This window comes from Mesoplodon bidens (genome assembly GCF_964165515.1).
Source record: "Mesoplodon bidens genome assembly, chromosome: 13".
NCBI classification, from domain to species: Eukaryota; Metazoa; Chordata; class Mammalia; order Artiodactyla; family Ziphiidae; genus Mesoplodon; species Mesoplodon bidens.
Genome location: NC_138169.1, coordinates 22,958,604 through 22,974,567, shown reverse-complemented (window position 1 = coordinate 22,974,567; position 15,964 = coordinate 22,958,604). Strand labels below are relative to the sequence as shown.

The 15,964-nt window shown below is 44.2% G+C and overlaps 1 protein-coding gene across 3 annotated transcripts in view; it reads right to left on the bottom strand.

Moving 5' to 3' along the window:
- KREMEN1 (kringle containing transmembrane protein 1) overlaps window positions 1-15,964 on the bottom strand; it is a 66,980-nt gene that overhangs the window by 35,186 nt on the left and 15,830 nt on the right. For all 3 annotated transcript variants that reach the window (XM_081252189.1, XM_081252190.1, XM_081252191.1), the window contains exons 2-3: window positions 12,934-13,096; window positions 8,004-8,095 (exon numbers count right to left, since the gene is read on the bottom strand). In XM_081252189.1, coding sequence (XP_081108315.1) covers window positions 8,004-8,095; window positions 12,934-13,096 — 255 coding nt within the window. The remainder of the gene's footprint in view (window positions 1-8,003; window positions 8,096-12,933; window positions 13,097-15,964) is intronic.

Sequence of the window (15,964 nt, the reverse complement as noted above, 5' to 3'; positions counted from 1 at the left end):
GATCTTCCCAGACCGGGGCACGAACCCGTGTCCCCTGCATTGGCAGGTGGACTCTCAACCACTGCGCCACCAGGGAAGCCCTGAGTTCACTTCTTAAGGGGACTGGAAGCTTCTCTTGGAAGCCAGCCACCCTATAAGAGGTCTAAGTATGCTGTTGGAAAGAGAGGTTGCCCAGGTAGAGGCCTGAAGCTGTCCTGGATGCCCCAGCCCCAGGAGAGCCCCCAGGTGGATGCAGCCACCCGACTGAGCCCAGATAAGAGCAGCAGAAGCACGGCCGAGCTGAAACTCAGCCAACCCACAGAGTCAGGAGAAATGACAAGTTGCTGTTGTTTTAAGCCACTGGGGTTTGGGGTGGTTTCTGATGCAGTAACAGACAACTGAAACACCTTACTCGACAAAAGTTCAGTCCAAGTTCAAGAGGAATGATACAGCTGTGTCTCTGGGAAGAAGAGCTCAGTTTGACTTGAACTTTTTTTCTGGGACACCCCAAATATCCCAGGCAAAGAACCACAGAGGCATCTTTTACTCTTCCTGCTGTTTCATCCCTAATATATTCCACTTGTCAAGTTCTGACTTCTTCCTAAACGTATCTTGGATTAACCCTTCCTGCACGATCTCACTGCTGCCACCACTGCCCAGGCCCTCATCCCCTGCGTTTAGAAATCTACGCCCATTCTCTCCTCCCCAAACGTCCCTCCCCCGATCTATCCTCTAAGGGACACTGGGCTCATCTTCCTGAACGAGGGCTTTCAGCGTGTCAGCTGCCAACTAATCAGCCCTGGCTTTCAAGGTTCTGACCCGGTTCCTCTCTGTCCGCTCCTTTCCTCAGGCATCTTGGCTCCCACCAGCGTGCATGGCAATCCCGTGTCCTTCCTCCAAGTCTCTGTCCAGCTGTTCCCTGACCTGCTGTGCCCTGACCCGTCCAGCCCCACCAGCCTTACTCCATAATGATGCCTCCAGCTCCCCAACCCTCACGGAGCCCTCTCATCTTCAAAAACTCACAGCTCTCTACCTCATAATTCAATCTTATTTATATAATTGGTGGGCTGGTCTCCAATTTTCTCCTGTGTTTATAACTCAGATTCCTAATTACATCATAAGATTGAGGGTAGGGACTATTTCTTATGTTTATGTATACTCCTTACAGGCAAGTGCTGGTGTAAAGATTTTCAGTAAAATTGTCCTTATTGATCTGAATGATTTTCCCTTTTTAAGTTATTAGTAAGCTTTACACAACTTTGCTTTAGAACATTTTGGAAATGTGATATACATAACTGTCACTGAGGAAAATGTCCATTTGGTTCAGAAAGTCTGTATTTTTTTAGTGAAAAATTAAATAATATCCACTGCCAAAAACAATGAGTAATCGAGTATATGCCAGATCTGAAACCATAAAACTGCACTGTCAGAACGAATGTGGGGCCTCCTGTGCTCCCTGAGTGCAGTGTCACATCAGGCCCCAGGGGAATGGCCTCCAAGCAGCTGAGGCACAGCTCCGGGGCCCTGGGGCCAATCATATAAAGCAGGAAGAGACAGAAATAAAATGCAGGTTAGGAATAACCTGTTTAGGAATTATATGACAGGAGCATGCCAATGGTGGTTTATGCCTTGGAGAAAGCACAGGCCACCACAATCCACGCTGTTACTTTCATGCCTTCCCTCTGCTAGGTCCTGGACTCAGAGACATGTGTATTTTACTCATCTAATCTTCAAAATAACCCTGAAAGGTAGAGATGTGGAAACCAAGGCTCAGAGGAGAGTCATTTGGCCGTGAGCTATTAAGTGAGTAATGATTACAACCTAAGCCGGTATGACTCTGGAGGCCACATTCTTTCCACTAGATTGTGTTGTCTCTCTTGTTGGGAGAGATATGACATCACATCAGCAAGAATATTTGGTGAGCACCTGTTACAGCCTCCACAGTGCTAGATGTTGTGGAAGATTGTTAAAATATATGGCTCGAGGAGGGAAAGCCCCAATAAGTTCCATCAGTACCCCTCTGTAAATAAACATACAGTCCAAGTAAAATGAGGGGGCCGGCTGAGCAAACACAGCTTTCAGAGAAACCCTCGAGTACCCCTCCACCTTAAGCCTCTCCTTCACAGAGATTCCAGAGCTACCCCTGTGCCGATATTTGAACGCTTAGTCCAGTTGGGAAAACAAAACTGCTCACCTCACGCAAGAATAAACAATCAAAAACAGGATTCTGACCATGCTAATTTGGGTAGTCCAAAAGGGTTCAATTAGACAAAAACATTAAATAATTGTAGTGGAAAGAGAGAAGAGGTAAAAAATGAGTCGGCATAATTCATAATATTAATGTTCATCTTTTTTTTAGCTACCAGCTAAAGTTTAAGGTTTCATTTTAGCTGTAAAGTGTTAGTGACGTGCTGAGATGTGTCTTTTTCAAGGTGAGGTTCAGCCAGTGCGATGGAAACACGGTGCTCGGAGAGACCCTGAGGCCTGGACAAGGCTGCTGATGCAGGGTTTCAAACAAAAGGTCCACTTCTGGGGAGCCCCTTCCCAGCTGAGAACAGCTGGGCCGGGAACACCCGCGGAGATGGGCCCAACAGTCTCCAGAGCTGGCTCTGCCTGCAACAAATGCTTCCTGGATACCATCGCAGCCTGCTTACTCCCGGGGCTTGGGATTTCCCAAACTCAAAGAAGAAAAGAAAATGACTTGGAGCTAACAGCTTGAACTGCAGACCCTCTGTCGCCACTGAGTTAATCCTTTGGTTTCTACAATGTCAAAAAGGCAATCCTAATAATTCAGCATACTATCAGAATTTCAAACTCTAATTCCCAAACAATCCACAAAGAAAAATTCTCAAGAATGACCTCAACAGTAGCCTGGATCCATCTCAAGGCTCCCGCTTTTAAGGAAATAAAGGAAATGGGGCTGTTCTCAAGTACTGGACAGAAAGGGCACTGGTCTTGCCATTAGGAGTCCTAGATTCAAATCCTATTTGGCTCAGAGGGTAATCCTCATCAAATCACTTAACCACTCCAGCTTCATTTTCTCATCTGACCAAGGGGAGCAGGCGGGAGAGGACATACCACCTGCTTCACAGAATTGTTGAAAAGGTTAATAAGATAACGTGAATATAAGTGCTGTACACGTACTAGGTACTCAATTATAACTGAAATAAAAGCTAAAATGTTTAAAAATCAGTGCTGACATTAAAGTGCAGAAAGTGCTGACAAAAACAAAACATTTTCTATAATTGAGACTGCTTTGACCACCACTGCCAAAGTGCCCTTGGCTTTTTACTCAAAGTCTGAACTTGAAAAACTCTTATTAGGGATCACAATCGGAAGGTTTTAAGTCCTGTTTTGGGGATTGCACTTTTGTAAGGAACAACAAATCTGTTTTAACAAAGTCAGGGTATCATTTAAATAAAAGGAAATTGAGCCAGTGAGGTCACTGGCTGAGACTGACCGAAGTTCCCATATGGCAGAGGTGCTATTGCTGGCATCCTCTTAGGGCTGGTCTGGGAGAATATGATACAATCACTAGAGAACTTCTCACGGATTAGGAGGGAGAAACCTCACCCCATATCCCTAATACAGAGGCTGAAGAAGTTATCGAGAATTGTTTCCTTCTGACCCTCCACACTCCCCTCAGCCTCATCACTATCTTCTTGGGTCAAGTCTGTACCCAGAACATTATCTGGCACCATCTAATTCTTCTCAGACCTCATCTCCTGTCCTTCCTTCTTAAAACTGATACCCCAGCAACACTGATTTTGCTTGGGAATTCACGTGTGTGTGTGTGTGTGTGTGTGCACGCGCGTGTGTATACGCATGTAAACTGTTCCCTTTGCCCAACCCTAACATCTAGAACCTGGCTGCTTAAAGTGTGGTCCTGCAGTGCCAGCATCCCAGGGGTGTGTTAGAAATGCAGAGTTCCAGGTCTATCCCAGAACTACTGAATCAGAATCTGCACTTTAATAAGATCCTTGGTGATGGTATGTACCTTACAGTGGGAGAAGCCCTGAACTAAGACCCCACTTCTTCCAGAAGCCCTCTGACAAAGAGCAGCCCTGCCACCCACCGTGCCAGGGCAGATGCCCCCCTTCAGTGCTCCCATCCTTTTGCTCATCTCACTTATTACACAGTATCTCACATTTGCTGATCTGTTTATATGTTGGCCTTCAGTCCTAAACTAGGGGCTCCCCACAGGCTGCAGACCATGCTACCCTGTGTCCTCTACTTTGTACAAGGTCTAGTATATGGTTAGAGCTTAAATAATGTCATTTGTCACAGCTAATGACTTCTAAAGTCCTTGTGATTTTAAACTCTAATAACTAATTTTAAATAACTAACTCTAATAACTAATAGTTTTAATAACTTTAAATAACTAATAGTTTTAATAAGTTTAATAACTAAAACTTTAATAACTAACCTTAATAAATAACTCAAATACCTGTGAGCTATATTTAAAAAGTACTACAATTTAGCTTAGTCATGTTACACATTTGAATCCAGATACTTTGAATGTATTTACACATTCACTTTAAAATTTTTTAAATGTTATAAAATTTTTTAATATTACAAAAATTATTTTTATAATTGAAACTTTCAAGTATACACAAAAGTAGGAAAGAATATGAGGCCCTTACCCAGCATCAACAAATAGCCACTTTTAAAAAACCATTCTTGGGCTTCCCTGGTGGTGCAGTGGTTGAGAGTCCGCCTGCCGATGCAGGGGACACAGGTTCATGCCCCGGTCCAGGAAGATCCCACATGCCGCGGAGCGGCTGGGCCCGTAAGCCATGGCCGCTGAGCCTGCGCGTCCGGAGCCTGTGCTCCGCAATGGGAGAGGCCACAACAGTGAGAGGCCCATGTACCGCCAAAAAAAAAAAAAAGGACTCTATATATGTAAATGACCATGCCATTATTGTACCTAATAAAATTAAGAGTGATTTCTTAATATAATCTAATACTCAGCCTGTATTCAAAGTTCCCTATTTCAAAGATGAATTTTTATAGTTGAGTTTGTAGAAATCAGGTGAATATTTAACAGCAAACGAAAAATAGCTCTCGGAGCCAACATGATAAATATCTCATGCCTGTGGCCTCAGGCCCTAATCAGGTACGTGAAAAAAATTATATTTGTCTTTAAGTGCCATTTGCATGTTCTGCTCCCCCTCAACTAGATTACTTACTTTAAAAAACTGTACAAAACTTTTATAAGAATCTATAGGTAAAAGAGAACAAAACAAAAGCCATGCTGAGTATTACACAGCATGTCCCTCAAAAGCAATAAAATAAAGAGGAATTGGACTGGTAAGGATGATTATTTAACAACAGACAGATGCAGAAGGGGTGGACATTAAGCCAAATGATTTCTCCCTCAGTGGCCAAACCAATAGGACTGAGAGATTTAGAAGGCGGGACACAGAGGAGTGGTAAACCTGATGCTGTTGGAATTTCCTTTTAAAAATCTGTATTTCTTCTCTCTGCAATAAGAACGAGGTTTCTGAGAAACATACTGGCAGAAGCAGTTTAAACAGCAAATCCAATTACCTCGGAGTTGTTCTCCTTTTAACAGTAAGTTCTGATCCGTGTTCCGTGGGTCAAGAGCACAGTTCAAATCTCTCTTTGCCCCCTTCTGAATCACGCTTGTCTCTGCCTCCCTGCTCCTTTTAGCTCTCTACGTAACAGAGATTCCGGTCTCCACACAATGGCCCACCATTCAACCACACTCAGCTTTGTCCCTAAACATTCACTCCCCCTGGCTCCTGCTGGGTCTGTTATATTCAGATATGAACTTTCCAGGAATCTGATCATGTCACAGGCCTTTTCCTGTATGACAAGTTCAGTGCTAATCATGAATAGCAGGCTTCACACACAGGGTTAGCATTATTCATGAAAATGATGACTCCACATCCAGAAATAGGGCAAAACTGGCCTAAAATAGGGAGGCTGGGTCTCAGTTGAGTCCACCAGGCAATTACCAAGGTCTCTTGCTGCAAACAGCACAGGAGTTTTTCTCAACTTTGTTAATCTGACACATTAGAAGCACAATGTCCTTCCAGACTCAAGGTCTGAGGCTCAGCTTCATGGGAAGCGCTGGTGCCCACAGGGCGAACAGAAGGGCTTTCCAAAGAACCAAAGCCAGACACTGCTCATTCCTCCCACACCCCCAAACCAGGGGCTCCCCAGTTCTCATTCCCAACTTCTGTATGTCTCCCTACCCTGACCATTTCAAGGCTGGCTTTAGAAGCTTTGAGAGGGTTACCAAAGGGCCTTAAGAAAAAATGATATTTAATTTTTCTTTTTTGGGACAGTGAGGCACATCTGACAAATATTACAAATTAGAGGGGGATTAGGTGGTTCACACTGTTTTGCTATAATTCTCTCCTCTGGAACTTAGTCTCAGTGACCACACGAGTCCACTCCCATTGGCCCAAATTATATTTTATAAATGTGAGTTGAGGATTATCTTTCCAAATAAAAGCGACCGGATTGAAATCCCCTCTTCGCCATTCCTGAGAGAATGACATAGGCTGGTACTAAAAGACTATCTTTGTGTAGAACAAATGGACCGAGGAAAATCTGCTTTCCTCTCCCCCTGCCCCTTCCTTTTTTACATAACTAGAGCCAAATGAGATGTTTTTCACTTTAAAAATTTGACTAAGCAGCCTGGGCAAAAGCCTAGTCTTCTGGTCTTTACTGTTTTCTCAATTTGGGGGACTGAATCAAGGTATATCAGGTTGGAAGGACAGCAAAGTGAGGGTCTGACTGCCAGACAGTGGTGACATGTGGAAGTTTAGTTCATGAAAGGTGAGCACTGGTCCCCTTGAGGCAGAATTCAGACTGCTGTGGTGGGCAGGAGGGAGAGGGTCGCGGGTCCCACATGGACCTCCATACCCTCTCCACACATACCCTCCTGCCCTGAGGAGTGGGAGAGGAGGCAGGGCAAGGGGTAGGTTTAAGTCATAAGGAAAAAGAAAAAAAAAAAAACAGGTAGAATTATTATGAATGAGCTGTCCTTTTCTTCAGCTCTAGGAACTGAAAAACCTTGTTCCTTTGGCATATTTAAGAAGATATTATGAACACTGCATTAGTAAACGCCTTACAGTACCATGTTTGATTTTGGTTCCTGTACTCTAAATCTTCCCACAACAGTTTCCACCTTGTTTTAAAGTATCTTTCTAAGATCCCCTGCCACATCACATATTCCCTGAGGGTCAGGGTATCTTTCTGCCTTTGTACCTTACAGATAATAAACAGTGAATGCGGGAATGAATGAATGAACCAGTTAGAAAACAGGTCTTGTGCTAAAAGACAGAAGAAAGTGGGTTTTCCAGTAGTAGAGAGTGACAAGTTGTGAGTTATCATAAAATAACAATAGAACATATTTATGCTAATGTGAGGAAAGGGACTATCACATTGGCTTTGGAGGGTATCTAATTTACTGAACACCATTTTTCAGGAGACATATCACATCAAATCTAAACAGTAAGCAGTATCATAACTTAGTTTTACTGTCTATAAAGGGCTATTCATTCATTCTTAAAAAAAAAAAATTTGTTTTTGGCGGCACCATGTGGCCTGAGAGATCTTAGTTCCCCGACTAGGGACTGAACCTGGGCCCCAGCAGTGAGAGTGCTGAGCCCTAACCACTGGACCGCCAGGGAATTCCCTCATTCTAAAAAATTAATTCCCCAAAGTGCAAGGTACTTTTTTTTTTTCTGGACTGCTACTGAGCTGGTGCCATCTCTATCCATGAAAGAATCAGCATGAGGAAATCAAGCAGAAGCAGAAATTGTGGTTGGGCTTATCCATCAAGGGAATGGGGTCCTGAGAGAACCTGAGAGTCCCGTTTCTGAAAAGCCTCCATAAGAGAAGTGAAAATCCTCAGCCCAGGTGGCTCCTCCTTTCACCTGCTTCAGGAAATCCACCTGCCTGCACTACCTGCCCCCGGTAGTGGCCTCCACTCTGCACGCCTAGCGCTCAGGGTCCCGAAACCTGCCATGGGTGCATTAGAGCCTTACTCTGGCAGGCGGGAATCTCACAGTACTTCCAGTAGACACCGTCCTCGTGCTCCGCCACGTAGCACCAGGGGCTCACATCGCCGTCTGGGTTTCTGTGGAGGGAAAAGGACACACCTGGTAACACTCTCATTGTTTTAAGTCAACTGGCTCATTGCTTTTCAGTTTTACCAAACGCCCCTCACCAAAAACAAAACAAAACAACAACAACAAAAAAACACTTCAGCTTCTGTGTTGTTTCTAATAATTCATATATATTTTAATGTCATCTCTTATGAAGAAGAAAAAAGTGGTAATACTACAAGAACAAAGCTATCCACTCCAACAGAAACTTCAGAGTTTGAGGGTGGGGGTTAGGGAGTGAGCAAAGGTGAAATATGTTTACACAAATTCACTGCAGTGTAACCGGGACAACTAACCACTGAACAGATGATGCCAAACAGCACTGGCACCTTAACCATGAACACGGTGGTCCCATGGCTGGGAGAACACAGGTGCTCGCAAAACTACAGATAAAAATGCGAATGGAGCAGGGACTTCCCTGGTGGCACAGTGGTTAAGAACCCTCCTGCAATGTTGGTGGGAATGTAAATTGATACAACCACTATGGAGAACAGTATGGAGGTTCCTTAAACAACTAAAAATAGAATTACCGTATGACCCAGCAATCCCACTACTGGGCATATACCCAGAGAAAACCATAATTCAGAAAGACACATGCACCCCAAGGTTCACTGCAGCACTATTTACAATAGCCAGGTCATGGAAACAACCTAAATGCCCACTGACAGATGAATAGATAAAGAAGATGTGGTACATATATACAATGGAATATTACTCAGCCATTAAAAGGAATAAAACTGGGCCATTTGTAGAGACGTGGATGGACCTAGAGACTGTCATACAGAGTGAAATTAATTCAGAAAGAGAAAAACAAATATCGTATATTAATGCATATATGTGGAATCTAGAAAAATGGTACAGATGAACTGGTTTGCAAGGCAGAAATTGAGACACAGATTTAGAAAACAAACGTATGGACACCAAGGGGGGCCGTGGTGGTGGTGGGATGAATTGAGAGATTGGGGTTGATATATATACACTAATATGTATAAAATAGATAACTAATAAGAACCTGCTGTATAAAATAAATAAATTAAATTAAATTAAATTAAAAAAAGAATTCACCTGCCAATGCAGGGGACACAGGTTTGAGCCCTGGTCTGGGAAGATTCCACGTGCCATGCAGCAAGTAAGCCTGTGCGCCACAACTACTGACCTTGTGCTCTAGACCCCGTGAGCCACAACTACTGAGTCACATGCCACAACTACTGAAGCCCGCGCACCTAGAACCCGTGCTCTGCAACAAGAGAAGCCACTGCAATGAGAAGCCCGCGCACCACAATGAAGAGCAGCCCCTGCTCCACCACAACTAGAGAAAGCCTGCGCCCAGCAACGAAGACCCAAAGCAGCCAAAATAAATAAATAAATTAAAAAAATAATAATAATAATGTGAATGGAGCAAACGGTCAGGATGGAAACTTGGTGATTAGAGTCAAAGGCCCTGAAGATACGCAAACCCCCTTTACTTGGCAATTTCTCCTTTAGTGCTATATTCTAAGGAAATCTTTACTTACAAAGATGTTCACCACAGCATTTTCATAATGCAAAAAAGTTAGAAACAACAATTAAGGATTGGTTAAACAAATATGTCCATATAAGGGAATGCTAGGCAGCTGGTAAAAATGTGGTGTAGAGACACATTTATTAATATGGAAAGATATTCACAATGTCTTGTTAGGTTTTTTTTTAAAAGGCAGCTCTAAAACATGATGGATGACAACAATCCCATTTTTGAAAAGATATCTTTAGGGAAGGATACGCACCAGACTCTTGAAAGTATTTATCACTGGATGATGGGACTACTGGTAATTTTAATTTTTTTCTTTTCCAATTCTCTTTATTTTCTCATTTCTTCTACAATGAACACTGTCTAATTTTTAAGCAATAAAGTAAAATTCACATCATGTAGACTGCACTGACAAGCTTTCACCAGGATCAGGCCAGTCAACTCATGTTTGATAGAAATGGGTCCTATTTCCACGTCAAAACACTAACTTCTCAGAGAATTCTGAAAAAAACTATGCCAAAGAGTTTCACTCAGAACATACAGTCCTATAATCCTGGTACCAACTTCTGATATGGCAATAATAATTGCAAAAGACTTATTCCACATTTCTAAGTGAGTGGCTTGGAATAAATGCCTTTAAGGTCTTTTCAACTCAGAGATGCCACGACAATAATGGGCAGCGCTGCTGAAACAGAGCAAAAGATGGCAGGGGTTACTGGACACACAGAAAAGCCTCGCCTCTCTCCGCTGCTTTTCAAGCTCCTTTTATTTGGACTCAGAACACTGGAAACCTGACACTCCGGTTAGGCCGGAAATGGGCATAAAGACCCTGCAGCCGGAGCTCTGGAGCAGCCCCTATCAAGCCTGGGAGGGATCAGCCTATTGTGTGGCCCAGAAGATAAGCTGCCCTGAAGCACAAAGGGTCCTTTTATTTTTTGTGCCCAAAGGCAGGTACCAGTGCCAACCCTGCTGTCCCGGCCTCTCTGCCTCCCCCCGGTCCAGATACGTGGAGCCAGAGAAGTGCGTTCCCATCACTCGCCATCTCGCAGACATCTCAACTGGGATGGGTCTGGAAACATCGCATAAGACAAACATGGTGTCGGATGTCAGCTGAGAAATCAAAGTCGGAGAATTTGTACAAAGCCCTTCTTTAAACAGTTTCACTGTCATTTTCCTCCCTCTATTCAGTGTTCAGCTTTGATGTAGTATTTGGTAAAGGCTTTCGAAAACAACTGTTTGTTATCAACGTCAAAACCATTTTGAAAAGCATCGGAATAGGTTAAAAAAAGAACAAGCTAATTCATCTTTGACTCTGCTGCAGTGCTAAAACGAAAGGCCCCAGCTCTCTGATGTGATAATAATCGACAATTTCAGTATCCCTTTTTTTGAAGGATAAATTGTTAGTTCAGGTCTGGTACATTCCATCAAATCAAAGGAGAGGACCGCAGCCAGCCAAGGCTCAGGAGGAAGGTGGTCCCCTGGCTCTCAGTGTTTTCTTAATGGATATTTACTGGTGCATTTCTGAGAGCCTAGTGGTAGAACTGGGTACTAATCTATAAGAAAAGATTTTCTTGTCAGATAAATTAAACCTCATTGGAAATTTAAAATTTACCTTAAAGTCAGGAGCACGTCTGAGAAGCCTCGCTTGATAGAAGGCAACAGAATAATATAATAGAATAAACCAACAGCCTAATACCAGAGACACTTTAGACACTTCTAAAGAGACACTTTAGAACAATAAGATAAGTAACTATGTAAAAATAAAAAGCAAACACTGGTTTCTCTTCCTAAATACTCTTCCCAACCCAAGCCAACTATTCCCATGAATAGGAAAACTAGGGGAAGGAAATAAGCCAGAAGTGGAGTGGGGTTAATTTTTTTAATTATGCAAGAAAAAAATTAATGAACATGTGTAACTTTGAAAATAAAACATCAAATAATTCTTTAATAAGCATGTGTAATGTTAACAATAAAATACAAATGATAGCCAAATGTGAAATAGCATATATACAAATTGTTACCTCTGGGAAGTAGGCCTTGTTGGAGAGGATTTGGGAGGAAAGAGGTAAAATGGGGACTTTTATTTAAACAATATATATATCTGTTGTGTTTGAGAATTTTTTTTGGAAAAACTTTTAATACTTCTATAACAAACAAATAATACAATGTAACATATAAAATATAGCAATCAAATAACAGACTAAAAAATAGTGCAACAGCAACGATGGGGGAATGGCCAGTTGGTACACATTAGAACCAAGGTGAAGCAAAGAGCTGAAGGCACAGGGATAAAGATAACATGGACGACAGGCCTTGAAACTTCAAGATAGGCAGAAGGGCCCTAGGGTGTTAGCAAAGGTACCTGGAGAGGGCAGTAGGTAAACACTGTGGCCCATGCAATGCAGATATAAATATGTTGTCTCAGCTGGGTCAACAGTGCCATGGTTGAGATTCCAACATTCTGGTAGCACTGGGGGCACAGTGTGTAGCTCAAAGAGTAGCTCGGTGATCATTTTTCCCTGTCCCAATGGCTCAAGAGGCTGCCTTTGCACCTGTCCTATTAATAATTAAATTCAACACATGGCTGACCCATGAGTCATGTTACCAGGATCCTGGGTATAAATAGCTAAAACATAGCTATGACCAAGGGTGCTCTGGTCCCTACTGACCAGTGATTCTCAACTTGTTTTGGATCCCTGACAACTTTGAGAATCTGATCAAAGCCATGGATCATCTCCCCAATCACAAGTACATGCTTGAAGCACCATGGGCCTCAGCCCCTGCGAGGGTCAGACAGGAGGTGAAAGAGCAAAGGAACATCTTAGTCTGTTGAAAAGAAGGAAACAGCACAAATCTGATGGCTACGGCTGCTCCCAGAGCAAGGTGGGCTGGCAGGAGGTGGTACAACGCAGGGCAGCTTCCTTTGCTCAGAAGCAGAGGGAGGTTTAGGTCACAGATGGTGCTCTGCTTGCCCATGACATTCACAGCAGCTTAAGAAGCTGCGCTGTTTGTGTACTGTCTTCTGCGACAACTAAGAAAACCCTCCCGAAGAGACATGGAAGCTATCAGACAGGAAAGCAGAGCTCTGAAAACCAGTATCAAAGCAACCCAAGTTGAAAAGAGCGGGTAGATTGTGTGTGTGCACGCGCAGTTTTGGGAGAGAGATTTTTAAAACAGTAACAAGAAAGGCCTTGTGAGTTGGGCAAAAGAAGACAAAGAAGCTTTCCCTGTTGTGAGCAAGGCCAGAAGAAATGGGAAGAGGAGACCAGAGATTTTTTTAAGTACTGTGCAACCCCATCTTACCTGCAGTAGTTATGCTCGCCCAGGCCCCCCTCCCCGTTGGGGTATTTCAGAGTGTTGTATGGATGCTGGAAAGTCTCGTTCCAGAACAGACATGGCTTCCCGCCTTGCAGTGCTGTCCAGTTCTGCGTTCCCCTATAATCTGCACCGTTGGCTGTGAAACATTCTAGGAGAAAGAAAAGACAGAGCAAACTAATTTTCTGGCAACATCTATAGCTTCCTCCCTCTCTGCTTGATGTTTTATTTGTTTTGTTTGGACCAAGCTAGAAATGGATAGTGTCTTACTAGATCCTGGACACAGTGGATTTAACATTGGTAGGGCTGAGGAAATCCGAAACGAGGTACCCTCCACATGCTAGGCTCATCTTGGCACTCGCTTGTCTACAGACACTAGGACATTTTCCCCTGAAGTATACAGATCCCAACTAGGATATAAACAGGGAGCTGAACTGTAATGAAGCCTATGGAGTGAACCGGGAAACCCCCAACTCTGGGAAGAGTTGGTAACAGCCATCCGTGAGGAACTCTGGGTGCTCGGAGGGGGTCACTGCTCTCGCCAGCATCTCTGTGTGGTAACTAGAACCAGGTCACCAGCTGTAACTGAGCTCTCCCCTACAGTCTGAAAGGCTGCACTGACACTTGGATTTAATAAGACCATCAGATACAGCAACGTTTTGGAATCCCAATCACACGAGTCTGGGAATGACTCACATTCCCTGGTAATGAAGAACAGTCCTCCCCACGCTGTTTGAGATAGAGGTGCCACAAAACAGACAGTCAACAGGAGGGAGCAGGGGCTGAGTTGGCATTTTCTCTCACCTCTTTCTGAAATTCGTTCCTACAGGACACATTCAACATGGTCTGAGGTCCGTTTAATAAAATGACAAAATCCTTGCAGGTGCAGCAATGTGCTTCTAAAATCTGCCTCTCAGGGACTTCCCTGGTGGTGCAGTGGTTAAGAATCTGCCTGCCAATGCAGGGGGCACGGGCTCAAGCCCTGGTCCAGGAAGATCCCACATGCCACGGAGCAACTAAGGCCGTGCGCCACAACTACTGAGCCTGCGCTCTAGAGCCCGCGCGCTGCAACTACTGAGTCCACATGCTGCAACTACTGAAGCCCGCATGCCTAAAGCCCGTGCTCCGCAACAAGAGAAGCCACCGCAATGAGAAGCCCTCGCACCGCAACGAAGAGCAGCCCCTGCTCGCCACAACTAGAGAAAGCCCATGCATAGCAATGAAGACCCAATGCAGCCAAATCAAATCAAATCAAATCAAATCAAATCAAATCAAATATGCCTCGCAGACTTTGGGGGGATGGGAATTTTAGCTGAGAGGATTTCCCCCCACATGTTGCATGCATTAAATTCACAGAGGTTCATGAGAAAGGCACAGTACAAAGAGCAATTTTTAAAAATTAGCTTAGTTGAAACTGACAGATAGAAGCACTTCAAACACTTTTTAAAGATGTATCACTAGGAACCTGACAATCTGGGGGAGTTACACTAACATTCTGAGCTTTATTTCTTTCCCTCTCCTGGCATGTGCTGACCCACGACTTCCGGCATGAAGGACTCTCACTGCCGGCTCCTGCTGCAGTGCATGTGCCTCCTCTGGCCTAAGCATGTGCACCACACAAGCACATCTATATTCTGAAAGATATTCCTTTTACTATTTGAAATCTACCTGCTAACGATCTCTCTTCCTGTACCCCCTTCCTCTCCCTATCTGGGCCTTGCGTTTTGTCTGGAACAGCCCGGTTTTATGGACAGCCAAAATAACCTGGACTCCCAGGCTGCAAAGGACACCCTAGCACTTTATCGTGCCTCGTGTGACATTTACATGTTACAAGAAGTGCAATTCATCATGTTCCAAGACAACCGAGCCCTCCACCAAGAGTCTGCATAAATAAAAAAGTTCAAAGGTAATTGAAGGAGGCAGCTCGGTGTAGCAGAAAATACACTGAACCAAGAGTCTAAGCCCTGGCTTCTTGTCCTGGACCTGCTGCTGATCAGTTGTGCAACCTTGGACGAATCACCAAAGTCTGCATCACTGCTGATGCTTACAGAGTGTTCTACCGTGTGCCAAGCTCTGTGCTAAGTGCTTTACATCAACTCACCACCAACCCAGTGGGGAGGTCCCTTAATACTCCCATTTCACAGATGAGGCACCTGGGGCACTCGAACACACCCTACACTGCCTCCGATAGAACCCTTCGGCATCATCCTTGCTTTCCCCATGCTCTTCCTCACCCCCTTTCTGCTCATCAGCAAGTCCTATTGACTTTCTTCGAATATGTTCCCTGAAACCCCCCCCTCCTCTCCATCTTGGGTGCTGCCACCTTCTTCCTGTTCACCATCAGAGGACAATACGGTCCTGCTCAGGTCTCACAGCTTTGACTTTCGTGCTCCTGCAACGCATTCTCTACACAGGGCTCAAAGTTCCCAGGAAAACGTGAGCACTGGGAACAAAACCCAAAGCCGTCATCCTTGTCTGTGAAGCCCCCTCGATGTGGCCCCAGGCCCTCCCTCCACCGGGCCCGAGCTCTTCCCCTCATCACGTGCTGTGCTCCAGCCACACTCGCCTGCTTTTAATTCTGTAAACACACCACGCTATTTCCTGCCCGAAACGTTCTTTCCCTAATACTTCCCATCACAGGCTAAATATTACCTCCTCAGAAAACCCTTCCCCACCATCTCCACTTCTGTTTTTCTGCCCTTCTTTTGCTTGCTTCATAGCATTTATTATCACTAGGAATGTATATGATCTGCTAGAGAGAAAGAAAGAGGGAGAGAGAGACTCGCCGTGTGTGCGTGTACCACACCAGAGCCCTACCCAATCCCAAGGTTAGAGTGGGACCTGGGAACCTATATTTCTAGAAAGCTGCCCGGGTGATGATTCTAAGAACATCAAGCCAATCTTTGCCAGTTGCTAGAATTTTAATTGCTATGTGTTAATACATCTTTTTCTCCTATCAAAAGTGGTCGAGGAGTGGCTTGGGAGCCAGAAATGCTGGCCGACCACTGGAAAGCATTGG